At 39.7% G+C, this 24,200-nt stretch overlaps 3 protein-coding genes across 4 annotated transcripts; 2 read left to right on the top strand and 1 right to left on the bottom strand.

Annotated features, from left to right (window-relative positions):
• Window positions 1–68: 68 nt before the first annotated feature.
• Window positions 69–11,088, top strand: LOC126371224 (uncharacterized). 2 transcript variants are annotated; one of them, XM_050016488.1, is made up of 10 exons: window positions 69–273; window positions 626–749; window positions 2,597–2,764; window positions 3,104–3,267; window positions 4,168–4,252; window positions 5,060–5,123; window positions 7,307–7,445; window positions 8,484–8,594; window positions 9,091–9,211; window positions 9,721–11,088. In XM_050016488.1, exons 1-10 carry the CDS (start codon window positions 166–168, stop codon window positions 10,482–10,484), a joined length of 1,848 nt encoding a protein of 615 aa, XP_049872445.1. In that variant the 5' UTR covers window positions 69–165; the 3' UTR covers window positions 10,485–11,088. The 2 variants fall into 2 exon arrangements, with proteins under 2 accessions (XP_049872445.1, XP_049872446.1); XM_050016489.1 differs by having other exon boundaries at window positions 71–273; window positions 9,626–9,829.
• A 138-nt stretch (window positions 11,089–11,226) lies between these two features.
• LOC126371363 (prefoldin subunit 2) lies at window positions 11,227–12,395 on the bottom strand. Its single transcript, XM_050016671.1, has 2 exons — window positions 12,124–12,395; window positions 11,227–12,038 (listed from the first exon to the last, which is right to left on the bottom strand). The coding sequence occupies exons 1-2, from the start codon at window positions 12,255–12,257 to the stop codon at window positions 11,747–11,749; spliced, it is 426 nt and encodes a 141-aa protein (XP_049872628.1). The 5' UTR covers window positions 12,258–12,395; the 3' UTR covers window positions 11,227–11,746.
• A 788-nt stretch (window positions 12,396–13,183) lies between these two features.
• On the top strand, window positions 13,184–18,883 carry LOC126371333 (ubiquitin domain-containing protein 1). The gene is made up of 5 exons (XM_050016640.1): window positions 13,184–13,360; window positions 13,433–13,713; window positions 15,070–15,267; window positions 16,547–16,657; window positions 16,875–18,883. The coding sequence occupies exons 1-5, from the start codon at window positions 13,279–13,281 to the stop codon at window positions 16,908–16,910; spliced, it is 708 nt and encodes a 235-aa protein (XP_049872597.1). The 5' UTR covers window positions 13,184–13,278; the 3' UTR covers window positions 16,911–18,883.
• The last annotated feature ends 5,317 nt before the right edge of the window (window positions 18,884–24,200 follow it).

The following is a 24,200-nucleotide window of genomic DNA, read 5'->3' as shown; positions in this document are numbered from 1 at the left end:
CTTACTAATCCTATATATAGTTGTCTCGCTTTCAAAAAGCACTATTAGTTTTATTTGGAAAAAGAACTATTTTTCAACTCTGCAACTTTTATTTTGTTTTGCCACTTGTATGTTTGTTTTCCCATCATTTTACTGTTGTTCGTCGTATTTAGCGGCCGGTTTATAATGAGAGCATACGCAAATAATCTTGGGTCGTTGCTTCGACCACAATTTAACATTAATACAAGAATACAAACGCAAGTACCAGGCTATGGGCGAAGGTTGCACAGTGATGTAAGTAAATAAGTCAAATAGACTCAATTAATATTATTTAATAGCGGCAATTTCGTATTTCAACTTTGTTATTCAGATGTACATATGTTGTGCTTGTTCAGTTGTTTGTAAAGTTGTATTTCATGTACTCAGTATAAAATTATTTTTATACCTATACAACAAAACATGTGTGAAGCTACAAATTAAGATGTGTACATACTTATATTTTTTGTAGGGATCAAACAAGGTCATTGTGTCGCTACATGCGATAGTTTTTTTATCATGCATTTGTTAATTGCTCTGTAGTCTGTACAGAGAAATTATGTATGTTTATTTTTAATACTACGATTGTTTTTGTAACGTGCGTGCGCAGGCGCCGAATGTGGCGCCGGCGAAAGTTGTTCCCGCGACTGAGGCTCGGCCTCCGCTGACGGACCTGCTGGGCCGACGACATGACTACCTTCGGATTTCTCTCACGGAACGCTGCAACTTAAGATGTGAGTGACTTCATTACTATTTTTATATTCACTTTTTGGTTGTTTAGACCTCTGCTAAAATAAATCATTGAGCTCAATATTCCTTTAAGTCCCATTATTGCATTATCAATAAAAAGAAAATATAATATTTAAAAGAATTTAATTTACTTGTAAAGATGTAACTAATTAATAAGTTTATATACCTATACAAGTTGACTATATACATTGTGTTTAAATATGCATTAACCGTGAATAATGATAAAACTATAACAACTTAAAATAATTGTTATCAGAAACACATTTCATTTTACTTGAGCAAGAATCATCAATCAAATATTAGCTCTCCACTCATTTAGATAGAAGGCCTTGAGTACTTTGTATCAATATCGTGTAATATATGGTCAGTGAAACTAGCTATTATCTATAAATAGAGGATGTTGGCCCACTTGCAGTTTAAAAAAACAATAAAGTAGTAACTTATTGAGTCAGTCACTGGAACTTTAAGTTGACCTTTTTATCAGTAATTTATGTAATCTATAGTTTATATTTCCTCTGATGTTCCCACCACTTGTGTACACATTCGCCATTGACTTGTTGTTCTTTGCATAAATTTTGCATACTACATACCTAATGTTTTTGAGAAACTCTACCTTCAGATAAGGTAAATAGTTTCAATTTTACTTACATTCTTTAAAATTTAACAATAATAAAATTAAACATGAATGAAACTTATTGACCTTAAAAACATAATATGAAAATGTATAGTTGTTAGGTATGTACAAAAATTAGGAAAATGAAACTAATGCCTATATGTTTTAGATCAGTCATCAAGTCATCAGTCTTCAGGTAGATCTTATTATCACATTATGATTGTGTATACATATTCTAGGCAGATATTAAATGACCTACAACCCCCACTCCCTCACTACAAAAATCTCATTCAAAATGGTGCCTAGCATAAGTGTGAGCGAGATGGACAGTCCGCGCGCCTTCATACTCCTTTAAGGTCAATTAGACTAAAGAGGGTGACGTCGACCATACGATCGACGCGGGGCGGAGTTACAGTTCTATTCGTAGTGTTATTCTTTATTCTATGGCTTTAAGCAATGTGCAATTGCCATGAAATTGTTACCTACACTTTATTGTGTGTACCAGTGCTTGCATCCTGTAAGAAATTAACTAAACATCTCGCGTCAGTGTGGTTGCTTACTAGACGTGTATTATAAGTGTCCATTGCCCAGGTATTCCGGCCAAGTAGTAAATGCCATTTGCTGCAAATCAACAATCATCATCATCAATTTAAGAGCCACGCTCTTGTCGGTGTAGCATTTTCCGAATACTCTCCATGCTACTTTTTAGGGAAAAATAGGGCAGTGGTTTCCCTCTTGCCTTCCGCCCCGCAGTACTCTGTCTGACGCGAGTGGGATGGCGCCCAGAGTAGTCTATTACAAAGCCATACTAGGACTCCTGTCCTCTGCCTCTGAATAGTACTGACAGTTACTGCTGCCCTCTGTCAGGTTCCAGGTTACAGTCCCTGTGACATGCCCCTTCCGTCCTGCATTGCCGTACCGATGGCTCCCATCTCCGCCTCTGCAGCCTTTGAGGTCTTCACCCGTATCCCTGGGCAAGGGTTCTACGTTATACCCCGTAGGTCTGGGTCCCTATTCGAACTCAGCCACCATCTCACTCCGGCCTACTGAAGTAAGAGGCGCCCACCCCCGCGGCAAGGACGCGCCGAACAGGAATTGCCCCAGTGGAGGGCAGAGAAGATGACTCTGTTCCCCCTGGGGCCGGGTTAATGGTCTTGTATGGAACCAAGACCAAGGGCCAACAACAAGTCACAATAAAAAATAATGCCCGTCTCGTAGGTCAGTACTGCATGCCAGCAGAAGGCGTGCCGCTGTCTCCGCGCGCCTCGCTGCTGTCGCGGGACGAGCTCGCACACGTGGTGCGTGTGTTCGCGGCGTTAGGGGTGAGGAAGGTGCGCCTCACTGGAGGGGAGCCCACGCTGAGGGCGGACCTGGCTGACATTATACGTATGTTGGATTTTATATTATTTAAAAACTGCAGAGCTGAATATATTTACGGGAGAATGCGGGAGCCACAAAATTAGGAGCGGTTCGCGGCGCGTCGCGCGGAGAAATCAAACATATAGCAAATGTATAAAAGCATTCACGCAGAAGCGCTGTCACGCTTTTTGAATGCAGTGACGCTGACGCGCCAGTAACGATGTACATCATTTCAAAACATATGCTAAGTGTTATTACCTACTGTGGCTTCAACTTCTGATACTTGTAGAGGTTACTTGTGGGATTACTGTTAGGGGCGAAAGTTGGTCTGTCTGCCTTTATCTCATAATTACTCAACCTCCACAGAGGACATCTCAAGCGTGGAAGGCATCGCGAGCGTCTCCATTACAACGAACGGCCTGGTTTTAACCCGACGACTTCCAGCGTACCAGCGGGCGGGGCTTAGCGCTGTCAATGTGTCGCTGGATTCCTTGCGGCCGCAGCGGTACGAACACATGGCCAGAAGACCGGTATGATACTGCTATTATGACGTCAGCGTTTCCATGACAACAAAAGTGCTAGAGGTACTCAGTCCTCACTGGACTTCTGCCAGGCTACCAGCGCGCGGAGCTCAACGCCACTAGTGTATCTCTTGCCTCCTCGCGGCCACAGCTGCTCGAACCTAAGGACACATAGCCCGGTGACCAGAATCAGAAAATTATTTATTCACTGTAATTATCGTGGATAGATTTGTTGGAAGGTCAATTTTTCATTTTTTAAATTTACGTTATTTCACAAGGTGACATGGCCGGTATGTGTTATTGAATGATGTAAAATTTTCTTTTGTATGTAGTCACTTTCTCAAACGAATTACTGGATCATGACGCCGCTAAGTAAGCGAGTTCCGTAGGGAAAAGGATTCATTCTTTAGGCCATCAATGATCAAGATAGCATTATGCGATTCTACCAAAAGTGTACATACGTTTGGGGCAGGCAGAGACCACGGAATTCCATTTACGACAATCCTGAAACACCACTTTCGCTTCTTCCACTCTCATCAAAGACTTAATGCATGCTCGCTCGTTTAGAGTACGTTTGACCTAGCCTTTCTTTAAAACATCCATTCTTCTTCTTTGCGAGTCGATGGCGATCGATACAAAATTTTTGCTGACCAATAATTGGCCACGCTTACGGCATTGTCAGTGGCTTCGTAAAGGTCTTTAATAGTGCAGGTGTTAGGGCACTTAGGACGGCACAAAAGGTGAGCCATAGTTTTTGGTGATACTCCACACTCGCAATCATCGTAACCATCAACCAGGTATCCCCACCTGCAGAACCTGTGTCCGGAGCCTATTTAAAGACTTCCATGTGGGCCACGCTAGATTGCTTCCATTTATTTCTAAAGTGTGTTTTAACTGTTAATATAACAGGGGTTATCGCGAGTGTTGGCCGGCATAGACCTGGCGCTGCAGCTCGGGTACCGGCCTGTTAAGATCAACGTGGTGCTCATGAAAGGTAAACAGATGAACTATAATTAAATTTGAATACCTACTAACATAGTGTTTAGGTCGAAACTAACAGTATTATGGATCTATTGTTGTCCGTAAATAAAGATTATCCGACTAAATCGTCTTAGATATGCCAGCCCATCTAGTATGGTCACTAGTCTCTCTCACAGTAGGATAATTATTCTTTGTTGTAATTTATACAGGGTGTTTGTGACATCGTAACGAAAACTTTGACGGATGATTCAGACCATGATTCTGAGTTGAGTGGAATTTTCCGTCGCGAAAGTATGGAACTGAAAATAATAAAAAAAATACTAAAATGTTCATGAAGACAACAGGAAATTCCGTGCTTCGAAATGCACGTTAAGTCGTTGCTCCCGGCGGCTGCTACTTACTGATTTAAATACGTAGTCGTTATATGGCTCATGTCAGGGGCCTTTGACGGCTTTGACTTTGTACGGTTTATACCGCACATCGTTATAATTTGTACTTATTATATCAATTTACGCTGACATATTACAATAAATCAGTTCACGTATAACAAGCGCCGCGTGTACTCATTTCCACTCCTTTCCAAACAATTTAATAATTTTATCATTTTAAATCAATCAAGTTAAAGATACGGTACGGCAACATCAAGGATCGGACAATAGCCCTGACATCGGGGTTGATGAGGTTGGTCGTACACCTCACAACCCACACGATAGAAGAAGACTTGAATCATGGTCTGAATCATCCCTCTCAGTATTCGTTACGATGTCACTAACACATTTATCAGTTTCAAATACAGTATATGATCACGTGTGACTTGCAGGTTTCAATGATGACGAGATTTGTGATTTCGTGGAGTACACGCGCGACCGCGAGGTTGAAGTTAGGTATGAACGATGCATTTTTTTAGTTTAAAAATATCATAAACGGCCTCCGTGGTCCAGTGGTTGAGCGTTGGGCTCACGATCCGGAGGTCCCGGGTTCAAATCCCGGTGGGGACATATCACAAAAATCACTTTGTAATCCCTAGTTTGGTTAGGACTGATTGTCCAAAAAGTAAGATGATCCGTGCTTCGGAAGGCATGTTAAGCCGTTGGTCCCGGTTACTACTTACTGATGTAAGTAGTCGATACATGAGTCATGTCAGGGGCCTTTGGCGGCTCAATAGTAACCCTGACACCAGGGTTGATGGGGTTGGTAATACACCTCACAACCCACACGATAGAAGAAGAAGAAAATATCATAGCCTTTTATACTATAATCATTATAACTACGTATACCTTTGCCTACCCTGTGATGCAACATTATGTTGTTTTCATACATGCTAACATTAATAACTACTAATATGTATAATTAACATTGATATAAAAGATGAATTGCTGTTGCAGTTTCTTGATATTTCTTCTCCTCAGCCATAACACCTTGCGAAATGACGTAAATTCAAAAATGTTACATTGACCTTCAACAAGTTTATTTATCCATGAAAGAAAAAGCTAATTTAATCAAATATCATTTCTATCAGTGTTGAAGGTGGCAACTAGTGTTGCTAGCCCAATGTGATTTTAATATTCTCTTTACATAATTTAGAAAGTCGTACATGTTTTATCTTTTGATAAAAATAATCCTTGAAAACCAGTTTATTTAACTTCGAAGTTAATAGCCGTGATTATATCCTCTTTGAATTTTCGTACTAAGTTGTATAGGTACTTTTAGCGCGAAGGAGATATAATCATCTCCCGTTTGCACTAGGCGATGTAGTACCTCTGTCCTGTTGTAATTCTAAGCATACTGCCTTAAATAGGGTGTTGTTTACTGGCAGCAGCATATTTTATTTACAGGCACATGAACAATTGAGATTGTGTCCTCTAACATGATGGACTAATGTTATGGGCGATAGGCTGATCCCTTATCACCATAAGGTTCATCATATCCAGCTTACGACATCGTATCAACAGTGGCTGCAAGTTGTCTTTGATTACTTGTGGCTCTGCCCACCCCATTAGGGATTACGGGCGTGAGTTTATGTATGTATGTGTGTATGCACATGAACAATACCTACAAAAAAAAACATAAAACTATTAATCTTTAATCTTATGCATATAAATCTTAAAATATATTATGACCTGATCTAGTGCTTATACCTGTTACGGACGTGCACAGCGTTGTACTTAACAATACTTAGCACAATAGGTAACACTGTAAAATTAGGTAAGAAACGAATAAAATTAACAATAGAAAAAAAATCAAGTTAAGTAATATACCTTATACGTATTATACATGTAGAGTGGTGGAGTAGAAAAAACCACTCGTAATGTACGTTTTCTTATAAAAAATCCAGAACACTCGCTTCTAATGTCTAACCGCCGCCATCTTCCTCAATCCATCCTTCTCTCTCGCTCACTCATCACTCGCTCTCTTACACTTTAACATTCCGTTTCATTCAGACTACCATTTCTACATACATATCATCATTGGCCTTATACGTCTGTTTCAGACGATTTATGACGTCATTGCCTCGAAGAAATGCACTTTCCTTCATGGCTGTGCAAGCCAATCCTAGAGCGGCAAACTCACAAACCGCACACTCTGCAGGAGAAGTCTCCGACTGGTGGATTGTTTCGGTTTGATGCGTTTCGTTCTCCTGCTCGCCAGTGGCATATAGATACATACATAAGAATAACGTATAACACATCCATCCGTAACATATAACATAACATAAATAGCCTATATATGTCCCACTGCTGGGCACAGGCCTCCCCTCAACCGGAGGGGGTATGGAGCATACTCCACCACGCTGCTCCACTGCGGGTTGGTGGAGGTATTTTTCGGCTAAAAGCCGGGACCAACGGCTTAACGTGTCCTCCGAAGCACGGAATCAACTTATTTTTTCAGACGATCAGGTGATTCAAGCCTGTAATGTCCTTACCAAACATAGGACAGTCTTACATTGATTTTGATAATGTCCCCATCGGGAATCGAACCCGGACCTCCAGATCGTGAGCCTAACGCTCTAACCACTAGCCCACGGAGGCTGTTATATCCATCCGTACATTATGATTTTCCCTTACAGGTTCATAGAGTTCATGCCGTTCTCGGGCAACGCGTGGGACGACAGCAAGCTGGTCCCGCACCGCGTCGCCGTGCGCGCCCTCACCGACGGGTACCCTGACGTCACGCCGGCGCTGCCCAGACCCAACGACACTGCCAGGGTGAGCCGCGATGTTAATGTAGACGACAGGTCGACATGGCAATTCTCTAGTGACGTGACGTTTTCAATATCGATATATTTTTATTATGTATGTAACAAAATGTGAATAAGATAATACCACGTTTTCATTTAAGTTAATATTTATTCATCTGAATCATCTAACGTATCGCTACAAAAACTTAAAGAATCTTCGTCACTGGTATCTCCGACTTTTATAATAAAATCTTCCATTTCATTTTCCATTCCCATGTCTTTTTCCCAATATTCATTTTCAAGGTTCTGGACATGTTTTTCGAAATTGCTCCAGTTTTCTGCCGTGACTGACAAAATTGCATTCGTTGTTATCTCTAAGCTTTGTCAAACACAAATCGCTCTTTATGTTGTGTTTTTAAAACACAATAGTAATAAATTATGTGAGCGAGATTATAATCGATAAACGCGGTCGATACGGACTCGTGCGTCACTAAGACTAAGACGCCGCGGGGACTGTGCGGGTGTGCGGGGCGACCCCGCTTCCGCGGCTCACCTCATGCCCCGATTGCCATGTGGACCTGTCGTCAACAGTACATTCTTTTGTATACGCAAATTTCAAATTGCAATATTGCTTTTTAGATGAATTGCAACAGTGCAGGCTTTTTAGAAACCCAGTACATTTAGAGCATGTTGTGACAATCTACGCCAGAGTGTCCTAAGACAATCAAACTATACTTTTGCATCATGAAGAGAGATGCAACTTGCAACATTGCAACCATAAAACGTATATATCTAGGTGTATATAATTATATATAAATAAATATGTATAAAAAAATTTAAACAGAAATTAACTTCTAAATTAAAACAGCCATAAATCTCCTCAGCAAACATAAGAGTTAAAACTATAACATATACATATTATAGAACAAAATGAAGTATTGTTGGAAACAATTTTTGAAATAAATAAAAAAAAAGAATTAAAATTAAAAATAGAAATGGGAAAATGTACATTATGAATTTATGATGATACAGAGTTAGTAACATGCCTCATGCCATTTTATTGCAGGTATGGCAAGTGCCGGGGTACGCGGGCAGCGTTGGGTTCATCTCGTCCATGACCAACAACTTCTGCTCCACCTGCAACAGGCTGCGGCTCACTGCCGACGGGAACCTCAAGGTGAGAGTCTTTGTTAACTTGTCAACATTTTTGAATATTTTAAAGGACACTGCGTCGATCAAATAGTGTTTAGAATGATCGATAATTTTATATCTACTACTAAACCCAGAGGTCTCTCTCCAACTGGGCACTTGGGGCACGCGATCGATGTAGTATGATTAGAATGACAGCAGGACAAGAGATTATAATGTATTGCTTAGTGCGAAAGAAACGAGAGATATGCGCCTGTTGAGGGGAGATACTTGTGCCCAGCAGCGGGACTATGTAAGCTGTTTATGTCCTGTGCGTTGTTTGTTTTCATCTAAAAAAGTAATATTGCTATTTGACATTTTTTTAACACTGCGCACTTACTTTTATACGCGCAAATGTCAAATTGCATTACTGCTTTTTTAGACGAATTGCTGCTATGTGGCATTTCTAATCCTCCTGGTGGTGATACTCGGTGCGGGACTCCAACTCGCAGTTTACCGTTTTATTTTTTAACTTTTCATTGCAGGTATGTCTGTTCGGCGCCGCCGAGGTGTCCCTCCGCTCGGCGCTGCGCAGCGGGGCCTCCGACCACGAGCTGGAGCACATGATCCGCGCCGCGCTGCGGAACAAAAAGCCGCAGCACGCTGGTAACGCTTTACTGTATTATTGTGTCAAATCTCTGCACTGCCACTTCTAGTCTCTTTACATCCCTGCATTTTTCTTCAACCTTGTTGATTCATATAAAACATGTCATAAGCATCCTCTCTATGCCCCTCTGTCAAGCACTAGTCCCCTCGCGATCAACCAAAGGGACTTCAGACCATATCTTATACTTCTGGTTGACAGATTTTTATTATAGCCATTGTAAATTCTAATTATTATGTGTAACTGCTGCAAGATAGAGCAAATCACTCTCCATCATGAGCAATTTCGCTTCAAACTTAATTTCAATGCACCATTATTCAATTTGAATTTTTAAATTCATTTCATCGTTCCTCATTATTCCCGGGTTAATCGTTCCTCAAGGCAGGGGTTTCTAAACTGTAACTAATATTTACTAGGCATGCAGAATCTCGCGCGAATGGAGAACCGACCCATGATTCTGATAGGCGGTTAGCCAAGAAGATCCCACTGTATAGCGATGTGGCCCTTCCAGCACGAGGCGCGACGGAGCACCGGGCTGCGACCCTCACACCTCGCAAGACTTCTAAGGCCCTGTTACCTTCGGTCACCAAGAAGTTTCCCACGTTCCCGCTCCCATCAACTCTCAAGACTTCTATATTCTTGGGACCACAGTCTACAAATATTTCCGCTAGGCTTCACTCCTCCGACGCTAGCGACGGCGACAGCGTCCTAACTCACCTGGACTCTGAAGGCCGCGCCCGCATGGTCGACGTCGGCGACAAGGACGTGACGTCACGCGTGGCCGAAGCAGAGTGCTTCCTGCACGTCGGCGGCAGGTTACTGCGCCTGCTCCGCGACGCGCGGCTGCCCAAAGGCGACGCTCTGACCGTGGCGCAGATCGCCGGCGTCGTCGGCGCTAAGAAGACGTCGGACCTCATCCCCATGTGCCACCCGCTGCCGCTGGACTGCGTGCGGGTGTCCGTGCGCCTGCCGCGGGAGCCCTGCCCCGACGGCGGGCCCATCACCGTGCACTGCGAGGTGCGCGCCACGGCCCGCACGGGCGCCGAGATGGAGGCGCTCACGGGCGCCGCCCTGGCCGCGCTGGCGCTCTACGACATGTGCAAGTCCGTGGACAAGCACATGCGCGTGACCGAGCTGCGCGTGCTGCGCAAGTCGGGGGGCAGGTCCGGCGAGTGGCCGCCCGCGGCCCAGCCCGAGCCGCGCGTGCGCGACATCGACACGTCGCCCAACAAACCCAAGGAGACATTCGCGCCCACTCACTTTATGTACTTCTAAAGAAAGAAGAGACACTGTACGAGCGACTTTGACCTTATCAAAATAGGCAAGGTATAACGTGTACCTGTGAACGTATGCGCGGGTCTTTGTGTCGAGTTTAATTTAGTCAGATAAAATACGTATTTGTTACATAGTATGGTAAAACTGGTAAAATTTTATTAAAAGTCCTCTAATTGGAAGTGTATCAATAATTTCTTGCCAAACGAAGAACTGTTTCCAGTTTTACTTTGACAACATTCCATTTCATAGAGAAAGCAGTAGACTTCAAAGTCACGTGAGACTACAATAAGTGATAATTAGTGTTATGTTTATATCGAATTTAATCATATGTTAAAGAGTACTTTATATATAAGGAACTTTATAAAATAAGTACACATATTGTCAGCAGCATACATGTATAATGATCTAGTCTAACGAAATTTAGGACTAAATTCTTTTATGGAGTAGTCAAAATTGTGTGGCATAAATGTTACAAACACCAATAAACATTATTATAAACATGTAAAGTAATTTATGTATAATTGTACTTGAGAGTATAAGATTATTGAATCGAATGTTGACCGTCTTGATTACTTTCCATTATAGGTGCTATTAGAGATAGGGACAGAACAAAACTGTAGGTGAAAACCACAGATTGAAGCAGAAATATTTTTTATAATCAAGGCTAAGTATTAAATACTTCCCTTAACAATAAGATAGTAATATGACTAATGACTTAATTTGGAAAGTAATGAGAAACAAATTATTTACACAACATTTATTAATAAACATATTTTTTTTCCATGGGTTGTTATAAATAAGTAAGTTTAATTTAATGTATGTTCAGATTAATTAGCTGTGAAAGCAAATTGTTGTATTTTGTTAGGAAACTGTAAGTTTATATTATTACCTTTATATTGACTTTACAAATATAAACTTAAATATTTTGTTTAAAAAATACATGTGTTTTGATTTCATAACCACATACAATTTATTGATAAACTATCTAGGTAGTTAAATTATCTTATTTGAGATGGGATTATCCTTTCAGGCAAACTTAAAAATGCAAGCAAAAAATATTAGGGCATGAGTGATAACAAGCTGTGCTGATCATGATGTAGAACTTTTTCTACAGTTCAATATGAGCATTGACTACTTTCTAGCACAGTATTAGGTACAAGCACTGCTTGTATGTTTTGTAAATTGTAGTCATCAAGTTAGCTCTTTATGTCAATCAGTCCCAGCTAAAATTCTTGACAAACTTATGTAGCTAAGTATTGCTATCAGTTACTGGCAACCAGCACATTGGACTTGGCCGCAGGTTGTTCGGGCGCCTCGGAGGGCGCGCGGTCGCCGCGCTGTACCCTGATGTCGTGTGTCTCTATGTACTCATTAATCTCTTGGCCCTTCTCTGACAATTGTTTGTGAAGCGCCTCCAGAGCGGCTGGCAGCCGCTCCCGGTTGCTCTCCAACTCTGGCAGTACCTCTGCAACCGTGCGCTCCACCAGCACCCCGCCGATCATTCGAAAACATTTGCGACTCGTGTCTACGCCTTTGAGGGTCTCTATTACTATCCTGTTGACATTGAGGTTATCGTTAAATCATAATGGTCATGAACACTGAAATGAATACTTTGTATTATTGAGTAATTTATACTTACTTGTGTTCATTTAGGTCCATTTCCAATTCAGATATTTTATTTGCGAGCTGTCTTTGTTCCGCACGAAGATTCTGAAATCCCGCGAAGATCTCTTCATTAGTTTTCTTGCCAGCTTTTGGAGCGGGTTTAGCCATAGTTCTATCTAATATTTGGACTTTATTTATGAATATTTCGTACTAATTACGAATATTTTAGTTAAACTTTATAAATAAACTAATGATAATCAAACAGATGAACTACCAAAAGTAAGGTTATTAGTTGCGATTTATAAAATTAAATTCGGCACCAAGAGCTTTAAGTAACAAAGTTACCACTATTATGATTATTGACATTTCTAATATTTGTCTACAACAGATCCTGTGGTATAAATATGGTGAAATAAACACCATCCAAGAAAACGATGATTTTTTTTTTTTTTTTGGTTTGGTTTTCCCCGAAGGGTAAGGCAAAGGGAACTATGCCCATACAGCCATGTCTGACGTATTTTTTTTCTTGATGATTAATGAAATAATGAAAGGTGATGATGATGAAACCTAAGCCCCCACCCTCGGAGTAGACTCCTACTCCGAACCCCAAACGAATTAACTCAAAAGTCCGCATAAACTTTTGAGTTATGAAGCGGCTTCCTGACACGAAGCGAAAATAGGCAGATACACTTTGTTTATTGAATACTCCAATATAATAACACTCGCGAATGTCTTCCGACTAACTTAATGCGATCATTAACCACAAAACACCACTTCGTATTAATTATTTAGATTATTCAATGAAGAAAGCAACTATCCCGTTCCCGCCTCCCGCCAAAAAGCCCCAAGAAAACGATGAAACGAACAGGCTTTTTGCGTTTTGTTGTTTCATATCAGTGAAATTAATATCCTATCCAAAATATTGTAAATATAAATTTATAAAGCTCTAAATAATTACGTTCTTGATAATAAATGCCACTCGTTGTTATTTTCAACCTAGAAATAATTCAAAATGTAACATCTTTATGTACCGAAATAATTACTTTCACTTTTTGGTACGTCGAGGACAAAGCAGTATCTAAACAAATACAGCTAAATTTTTGACAGGAACGGACAGGCGATATAATGTTATTTGTTAGTTATTTTTTGTAAATATTTGTTAAATATGCAATTGTAGAATGTGATCACAATGGGTGGCTGCATCGGAATCACAAGGAGAGGAAGTGGGCCTATAGAGGAATCATCAGGGACGGTGTCGCGGCCTAATTCAGGTCTGTAGATGGTGAGGCGGTCATGATGTCGCCGTGGTGACGAGTGCGTGCTGACCGCGGCTTGTGTTGCAGGGGGGCTCCGCAAGAACCAGTCGCTGTGCCACGAGACCATCCGGTGGAAGTCGGAGGTGCCGCTAACGGAGGGCCAGTTAAGGAGCAAGCGGGATGAATTCTGGGACACAGCACCGGCCTTCGAAGGCCGCAAGGAAATCTGGGATGCGCTACGGGCGGCGGCCGTCGCGGCCGAGGCCATGGACTTTCAGCTGGCGCAGGCCATCCTCGATGGTGCCAGTGTCTCAGTGCCCAATGGATACCTCACAGAGTGCTATGACGAATGGGGGACCAGATATCAGGTATACTATACAGAAATAAATCCTTAGGTTAACATCAGTGCACTGCTGCAGCTAAACTGTAGTCCATAGTCCTTGCTTCCAAGGTACTATGTGACATAACTAGCTTACTGAGTTCAGTATAAAGATTGTTATGAAGTGGGTCCAAGAAATCATTTTTTTTATTTAGTATAGGACATTGTAAGCATATTTGTTAGTTGAAGAAATTCATTTTTGAATAGTACTCTAGCTAAAATGAAAAATATAATATAAATGTAAAAACTACGAAAAGGTAGTTTGAGTATTTGTAATTACTTAAATACCATTAAAATTATCAATGTGGTTTCTGTAATTCAAGTACACAATAAATTTTAGTTTATCCTCAAATATAAAGTCAGTATCCTGTTGCAATCACTACCTTTGCATAGTTGGTGGTCCAATGAATGGTGGCTCAATTATGGTAAATGTGCTATAATTATTATATTATTAAATATTGTCCAAATTTCCTTTATTTATAAAGCAAATTGGAGAATTGTGTTAGCTTTAATATAAAAAAAATTGCCAATGCAATAGTTTACATGTCGACTCTTGCATTATGACCTGTTTCAATTACCTACTTAACTTTATCATTACACCTGTATCCCCAAAGGGGTCGGCAGACCCACCAGCCACACCTCACCAGCTATATTTAAGTCCCATGTAATAGGGGACAAGTCTAATTATTTACTTACTTAATAAGTTTTGTAACTAATATGTATATGTATATAAGAAAGTTTTTATGCATTTGATGTGTCCATGTATATGTGATTAAGACAAAACAAATTCTAAACATTAACTTTTTGTATCTGTCTGTATATTTTATGTAGTACCTATTTATCTACATTAACTAACCACATTGATATATGACAATGTTAGATACATTTTTGGACACAGTAGCTTTAAAGCCAAGGACAATATTTGCTTTGTTTGCATTTTATATTGATTATGATCTAACTATGAAAACTGCTAATGCAGTGATGCAAGGGAGAAATATAAATGGGTATGATGTTTGCTGAGTATATGTTAAAATAAATAAGACATGTAGGTATGCATATTAGCTGCTAAATGCAAATTAGCATAAGAGTGTTTATAGAAGAGAATATAATCATCTTACTGCCAATAGTTGTGTAGTTGTTTCATTCCTTGTATTGTAAGGGATCAGGAGACAATATTAGAATGTTTCATGATTTCAATTAGTGAGTACCCTACGCACTTGTACACAAATACTAAGGCCACCCTCATTCAGCTCATATTTTTAATAACAAGTGGAATTTTCCGTCGCAAAACTCATGAAAATGTTAGTGTTCTTTATTACACTAACACCATGTACGGAATGTGTAGGTGCCGATCTACTGCCTGTCGCCGCCCATCAACATGGTGCTGGAGACGGCGGGGCGCGACTCCCCCGCGGAGTGTTCGGAGCCGGTGTGCGGCGGCGCCGAGCGCGCGCTGCGCCTGCGGCTGAGCCACTCGTGCAGAGACGTCGACCTCGCCGTGCTCGAGCGACACACCATCGCGCAGTGCAAGAATAAACTACATGTATGTATAACCCTAGTTTTAAATAAAAGATACACCCTAAATTACCCTAAATGCACATATTTATTAGTAGAGGTACAAAAACACAATACGGTACATTTTTTTTACAATTTGGTTACGAATCACCACAGAATGAGCACAGGCCCCTTCTCACTCTCTCTACTATACAACTTCATTGGTGGTTGGTGGAAGCACCCTTAACCAAACTTAAAAAAAAAGATCAACTACATGGTATCTGTAATATTAAGTGTAGTGTAGTGTGTGTAACTCAAGTGGGACTATCTATTGTGCTTCTTGCAACAGGACTTTCAAAACTAAATTTGGTTTTGCTAGTCACGCCCGCGCCCATGCAAGAGCCCAGGGTAACACTAGCTAAGGGTGTCGCCGTCGACCGATACGTCTGGGAGGACATCATCATCTGTAATAACTATTGGGATATACCTCTATCTACTTCTTTATTTCTTGTCCCACTGCATACTTTTATCTCCTAAATACTTATTGCCTGCCTACCCCAATTACGGTATCAAGGCGTGAGCATACGTGAGCCTGAGCACCTATGTTTTTAAATATTAGTCACATGTGTTAAGTGAAGCTTCAAAGGATGTCACGTAACATCGCCGCGACCTCAAAACCCGCTCTCGAGAAAGTAGAATATTTCTGTGTCAATACATTACTTCATATTTAATTAACGCTCAAGTTTTTAGGCCTCTTTATCGGTTAGACATAATATTTTATTACTTACATTTGTTTTTAATTAGAACACCTACGCACTTATCCTTATAGAAAAAAAAAATTGAATATAAATATTTAAAAAGATACAAGTGGGGAGGTGCAATGCCCAGTAGTAGGACACAATGTATTGTATTTAGACTGTTTATGTTAAAAGTTACCCAATTTAATCTAAAGCTGTACAATATTTAACGTAGAAAGACGTAACGTAGAGATGAGAGTCATATCACTTTAATCATATTATGTTAAATAGATACGTATATTAGGAGGAGTCTCCTTAAAATAAAATTAGGAGGAGTCTCCTGTCCTCGCGGCACGGCGCGAATTATATCAAGGGATTTAGATAGCATGTGCTGCGTCTATTTGTTGAAACCCTCGATATAATTCACGTCGCGCGCGCGCGGTAAACGTACAAGGCCTGCTGCATTCATTTTAAAATTAATGCATAACTTTTTTGGTGGATAAGAAAATGACAGGTATAACTTAAAATTAGATGGTGTGTAGGTACTTATATGTTAAAATACAGCTGCTAACATAATAATGTGTGTGTCAGGCGCAAGAAAACATCTCCCCGTGGCGGCAGCGCTGGTTCTACGGCGGCAAGCTGCTAGCCGACCGCCTGCTGGTAGAGGAAGCCAACATCACGCCCGGGTACATCGTGCAGGTAAGGCAGATCTAGTCTTAATTATTAACTAGTCTTCTCACATATCCTTCCTTGGTAATAGTGGATATCTTCGGTAGAAGTCCAACAGTAGAGTAGGTAATGTTAACTTATGAGTTATATTTTAATTGTTAACCTTGTTCAACCCACCTATTCTGGGCATGCGAAAGTTTGTCGAAGTATTTGTTCTTGATTAAACTTGAAATATTCTGTCGTGTAGGTGATCGTGAGCACGGAGCCGCAGCCGCCGAGCTAGTCGCGCGGCGCCGCCGCCCGCGCCGCTGCCACAGGCTCGTCTCGTCCTGTCTCGTCCTGTCTCGTCGCGCCTCGCGTCCTGTCGGTACCCAACACTATCTTTTTGCATTTGGTACACATACAGTCAGACAATCTCCGTTGGCAAATAGTCGCGCCTTTTATATACTTATTATAAAATTATCTTCTCTTACAACTACCCTATATGCTGCGATAGGTATATAGGCGACGTATGTTAGACGGCCCGAATCCTCCCTTCGCGCTTTAAATAGAAGTAAAAATATTTCATACGGGGAATTTGATCGTCATTATTGCTTGTGACGTTTTCATGTTAAGTGTATCTAGGCTATTGTCCTTTGTCTAATAAGACAGTTCCAAACAGTCTCCTTATTAGACAATTGATAAACAATACTATTACGTTTTATCGCCCGTCTTATTTGAAACTTTGCAGAGTTCCAGCCATTACAATTTACTATTGCACATTAATGTTTTATTGAAAATAATATTCTATTGAATGCAAATGATGACGTTAATATTTCTTATCAAATGCATATAGTGTACAGTGCATAAGAAATTAAAAAAGAGCTAATCGCTTTAATTCTCACGCGTCAGTGTCGACGCGACAAACAGGACAAAGTTGAACCATATCAAGGACAATACGCGAGCCATTAAATAAAATACCGGCTGTTAATGTAGATATATATTTCAATGCAGCCGTCGCGGCACGACTCACGCGACGCGACAGGTACCGCAGGCGGTTAAAGTCCACGATACTTGTCGCGTATACTTAGATACCGAGCGCCATGCCGCAAGTGCAGATAATATACTAAAACCAGCCATCCTTATCGCGCTAAGAAATTAAAAGTGTACAATTATGTATTTATCACAATCGAATTATTGTAAAGTAAGGTATAGGTATACTGTATGCCATATCTATGAAGCGTTTCTTTGTATCTTACGTGACTTTAGACTGTTGGCCTTGTGTGGGATGGACCTTGCTAGCTCTAGAGTTCTCGAAAGTTTCAGTGTCCTAAAGCATTCAGAAATTCATCGGAGTCTTAAAGCGTTCTGACGTCCTAAAGATAGTTTCAGAATGCTACGGGGCACTAGGAGTATTCTAGAGGTTCCAAAACCTTTCTAGAGACCTAGAGGCCTAGAAGGCGTCCTAAAAAGTTCTTCAGAGTCCTAAATTGACCTAAAGTCCGTCTTCGCAGGGCCTTTGCTGTCACAAACACTACATGTATATGTATACTTAGGAAATATGAATTACATTTACCTACAAATGCCCCAATGTAGCGTACGACTGTATTGTTACGGCGAGTGAAATAGATAACGACTATCAATTATTTTGGAGATTACAAGCAGGTGCACAACATAAAGTATGTTACAGTCGGCAACGAAAGTTGATGGACATGTTTTCGAAATACCTACTAAAGTTTTGGAAAAACTAGATGAGTTCATAAACTTTTGTTGCCGGCCGTATAAACCAGTAAGCTATCTTGATAGAAGGGTTACAAACACAGTCTGTATCTATGCGTATCCTAAAAGTAAAATAAAACCCATAAAATTCAATAAAAAACAGTATATAGTAGTAAACAGTAAATCAAATGTTTGAGTTGGCGATTGTGTGTGTGTGTAAGGCGTGCACACATATAAACCGCATTCGATACCCTTTTACAAAGATAGCTCGCTATAACCCTAGGTCTTATACTAACTTTGTACCAAGCTGTATTTACAGGTACTACACAGCGATTCGGACGCAATATTTATAAATGATTAAACTTACTTTATTAGTGGCGCCGCAGTTATATATAAATCGCCGCGCAAGGAACTGTTAAAGTTGTCAGATAATTGTGAAGAAGTACATAGTAGGTTTTTTTATGTATAGATATTATGTCTTGTTATAAATGAGTCAAGAAGAATACGTACGCAATCTTGGGCATATGAATCTACTGCTTTTTGAAAGCTCAGACTTTTTTTTTTTTTTTTGACGTGACTTATTGTAGATTTGCCGCAGATGGCATTAACTACTTGGCCGGACAAATGGGGAGCACTGAAGGCTCTCACCCGGTACAACGTTTAAGACAACAGGCCTGAGGGTGCCCAGTTGGGCGCGAACCTCGGCTCAGGGCGTCGTCTGAGAGGAAAAATATTTGAAAGAATTAATCGACCCTAGTGGGTCGATAGCGATAAGCGCTGAATGAGGGAAATCGTCGACCACGCCGGCGGGGTCGGTATCGGGGACCTGAAGTGTTTGGTGTCGCGAGCTGATTGGCTGCCTCTATGGCTAGAGTGATCGGGTCGTCGGGATCGTATATTACGTCCTTCGGACGCCGATACTTTTCAGTACCGTAAAAGCTCAGACTTGCTACCCAATCACAGTGCATTTACTTATTCTAAATTCAAATATATCGGCCATTTTGTTTGTCGTTTCTTCTTGGCTTGTTTCGATGTCTGTTTCTCTAGTGTGGAGCGATCAACCGCGAGCTCTGTACACAAATGACTGCCATGTATTGTGATGTGAAAATTTTCTTTAAACTTTATTATAAACGTATTGTTTATTTTTATTATAATCTATCGCTAGATTTTAATTTTGCATGTTACACACTACGGTACGCCCTGTACTGAACTTTATTTCCTCTAGCTCGTACTAAATTTATTATTAGATTGCACACGAGTTAAAATGCGCAAAATTATTAATAAAATTGTTGTTAAGTAATTAGATGATATATTCGTATATTGGGAAATTTATTAAGTATTTTGATAAGTTTCGGTTCTGTGTTTCGGGTGTAAGATTTGTTTATGAAAAATGATTCACAAAAGTAGGTGGGGTTTTTACTTAATGAACGTTTCGCAGCCAACTTCAGTTTATAACCGACTATAGCCCTTAAAACGTAGTATGATTAGAATGAGAGCAGAACAGAGATATATCGCTTATCGCGAAGGAGACTAGATCGGCGGAGCGTTCTGATACTATATTTTAATATTATTGTAATCAAACATTAGTATATAACGTACGTGCACAAGTTTGTATTTGATGTCTCTTTCGCACTAACGGTAAACAGCTTAGTACGAAAGAGACGAGAGATATGTCACTCTGATCATGTTACGTGTTAAGAGATACAGTTGGGTTGTTTGAAATTGAATCGATGGACGTAAATAACGAATGAGTGTACCACTACCCCATGACGGATTGTGTTGTACGTGAATAGTGGAGATATATATGTCGCACGTTGTCGCACTGTAGCCGCGTGTCGATGTTGCACGAGTTCGCGTGCCGGCGACACTTGGTTGGTCATATATCTATTTTATAATTGCTACTTAGGTTCTTGTCTGGATTTACTGTAAATGGGAATGGAATCATATCTGCAGTTGTTGATACTTCATTACACGATATTCATGAGATTTCCTGATACAATAGTTAAATAATCGCATCTGCATTTGTAAAATTAGAGGGTCCCTTGCCATACTAGAAAAGCTGCCGCAACGCGCGCCAATAGAGCGTCGGTGGCAAGCATTTGTATAGTCTGCATACGTCCCATTGCTGGGCACAGGCCTCCGGTATGGAGTGTACTCCACCACGATGCTCCACTGTAGGCTAGTGGAGCAGGGGTTTGGGCTAGTAGCTGGATCCAAAAGTTGTTTTTCAAAATTCCTTTCTAAACACTGATATGGAGATGGTATGAATTCAATCCTCATTTCATATTTTCATACAATTACTTCGCTGGAGTTAGTATTCCGTTCACCGTGTGGTTCTGTCAAAGCATTACGCTTCTTGAATATAAAAACCCGGATAATAGGCCTAATTTGTAACTACGCGTTCAAGTTATTCAATTGCTGATGTTTGTAAAAGCGACACTGGCTGTTCGTTTCATTGTTAATATAAAAAATAATAAATCAGCGCCACGTGTCAGCGCAACCATACGGAGCCGCGACAACTATTATACAGGAGTTCTAATTAGATTTCTATTAATTTAGTACTAACATGTTAGTTTAGAGACGTATTTATATTCAAGATATTTTTTACACGGAGAGGCTTGTTACTATACCATTTTTGTTTACTCTCTTTATTACATATATGTAAAGAACATTTTTTTGGATCATAGTCATCCTTTATCGTGATAATGGTGCTGACTCCAGTCACCTAACTTTAAGCTATACCTGTCCTTTTCTTATCCGCCAAAAAGGAAAGGGCCGGGTCGACGGGAAGTCGATAGGTTGAAAATTTATGGAACCCACGTCTACGTTAAGCAGAAATACAACCTTTTTAAAATGTTGATGATGGCATTTTACCCAACCGAATTTAGTTGACAGCACACCCCACACGTGCTGCATACCAGCGAGATTACCTATTTAATTCATGCGGGTACTGTTTTAGAATAAGTTGTCAATCATCCGTCCTTTTCCTATTCGGCGGGTAAGAAAAATAGGTACAGGTTTGTACTCTGGAAACAGCAGCATTATTCATTTATTTTTGATTTTGTTAATATTATTATTATATGTCCTATTTTTCATTATCTTAGATCTCGAAATTTTATACTGAACAAAATCGACATATCTCACAAAGAAGAGGAGTATTTTCAAATATATTTTTTATTTATTACTTCTAAATCTTAATTGATTTTATTTGACTAAGGAATTACAGTATGGTGCTATATCGTTTTCCACTTTCCTCATAACAGGGACTTGGTTATGTTTCGATGTTTGTTTGGCGCTTTTATGACCAAGGGGGTTGAAAAGAGGCTACATCGAAGCAATTCATCTAAATGGCAATATTGTAATTTGACATTTGCGCATATAAAACAAATGTCAAAAGTAACATCGCTTATTTAGGTGAATAGCTTCAATGTGGCCCTTTTAACCCCCCAGTTATAAGAGCTAAACAGAACCACTGTCAATATGAGACGGCCTGTATTTTTTTATAGTATAGTAAACCCATATTTACTCCGAAAATGGCAGGTCGTTTCTTGTTGATAGTATTAAGGAATTGCTGGTCAGGTGATGGCACACAAACTATGTTTGGGATGCAGTCGGTTCTGCAAGTAACAGGGTCGAACTGATATACACCTTTATAAAATAACATAAATTAGCATCACGTCTGAGGCCCCAAAGAGGCAGGCAGGTGTATACCTAGTATATACACTCACTCTTCGCCAGCTATGTTTAAGTCCCATGTAATAGGGGGTTACACTAACCGGGCACTAATCCTGTAAACCACGTGATTTATCTATGATCCAAAATTTAGTTGGATTTAAAAAAAATGTGTTTTCTACGTACAGCTGATAGCAATTCGACGGGTTTAGCTCCCAAACTTATCCTAAAATACAATATAAAAACTTTTTATTGCACTTAAAATAAATAATAAGAATAAAAAAATATTCTAAATTAAGAAAATCATAATATGAAATCAGAAAAATAACTTTTATTGCATTTGTTGAGTGATCATCTGAGCTGGCGAGGAATGGTTCTATGTACTATACATATACATACAATTATACACCTGTGCTAACCTCGTCGGAAATACAGGCGTGGTGCTATGTTGGTTCAACAGTAACCTGTCGTAGCGCTGGTCGCTTGCACTTTAAAAAAACTAGCAATCCAAATGCAGTTCGTTTGCCAATACTTCGACGTCTCTATACAGTCTTAGCGATAGCACTTGTCACTAACATATACGGGTATATCCAAAATTTATTTTCTTTTAATATTTTCTATTCATGTCACGTATAAATGCGGCAGTAAATAACCTGTTTTAGCGCTAATTATGTTAGTAAAATACGTTTGGACATGATATTGTATCGATTATTGTTTCTGTAGTAGGTACTTAGTTGAGCGCACTTTATAATAATTATTGTTTGTATGTCGTTTCCATAACTCTGAACTATGGAGTCCCGGACTTTTGGAAGGCGTGTGTGGGGCCGAAACCAACACATAGAGGCCCCTTAGAAAATGATGATTATTATATGTGTTTTTATATGACTCACATGAAATGTGTAACAAATACCAACCATAAAATACTTTATTTTAGTTTATCAGCCGTATATTTTATATCTTTTCCGAAGGTTCTTTTAAAATGTAAATTGGCTATACAGTCACTTTAACTCGATTTGTATAATCCATTTCCAATTCGTAAAAATAAAACAATTATACTAAATTAACGTTAAAGTGACATATAGTTTAATTAGCGTACAATATTAATAATTACTAGCGAAGTGTATATAAAGCGGAATTGTCCGAATGAATAATTAATTATCAAGATTGCATCCAATATTGATTTGTTGAACATAGCGACTTGTACTTGTATTATAGTTGAATATTTCAGCAGCAAATTTCATCAAATTGTTAAGGAAGTGTTTTTAGTCTGACAATATTTTTTAGGCTTCTTTACACTTACAATACTATCCGGTTGATTCTATGTCCGCCATTAAAGCAAATAACGCAAAAATACTCCCATTTTTTAAATTTATTTAGTTTTCGGGAGATCTACTGCTAACATAGAAACTAACAACACAAAGCCAATTACAGGCCTTCCACAAAAAAGAAAAAAGCAAAACATAGCATCGATTGATCTCTGCTATTTTGTATTTTCGTTAACTAAATATAATTGCCTAAATATTCAACTATGACATACTTTAGCATTTCGATTTTCTTGAATATAATTTCCAAGGTACAAAATCACCGTTTGTTCATTTCGTAAATAAAGTTTGCTACTCGTATTGTACAGATTCAGTTCAGAGTGGAACATGAAATAATATGTTATAGTCGACCTGCATTTAGACTATCGCCATTATGTCTAGAAGAGGGAGAAAAGGGGACCGCTTCAACGATAGTTACAATTTTACAAGTGTTTTTTTAATCTTTATTTAATGAGATTTGTCTCTAAAATTGACCATGCTGCGCCGCTGTATACAGCCTCATAGAAAAATAAAACAAATACTAAACATAAAATGATACTCAAACACGTCTCAGTTTCACGCCTCGTTTGACCAAATGGTAACACACATCTTGGCTAAAATGCTGGATAAGTACAGTTATTAATCATAATTATTGTAGCATGACTAGAATGACAGGACAGAGATAGTTCAATCGTCTAGCGCGAAAGAGACGAGAGATATGTCACTCTAATCATGCCACGTAAATGGGGTATAAGATTCTGTATAAACTTGTCACTTATCACTTTGGAAGTAGTGAAGTTGTAACTTCGTTAAACCGGAACCCTTCAGGCATTACGTAATTATAACAACGTTGTTATAACGGTTCGGATCACGCATGCGCGTTGAATTAGATATTGTACTAT

This window comes from Pectinophora gossypiella, chromosome 12 (genome assembly GCF_024362695.1).
Source record: "Pectinophora gossypiella chromosome 12, ilPecGoss1.1, whole genome shotgun sequence".
Taxonomy (NCBI): Eukaryota; Metazoa; Arthropoda; class Insecta; order Lepidoptera; family Gelechiidae; genus Pectinophora; species Pectinophora gossypiella.
This window is presented reverse-complemented; position numbering and strand designations above follow the sequence as displayed.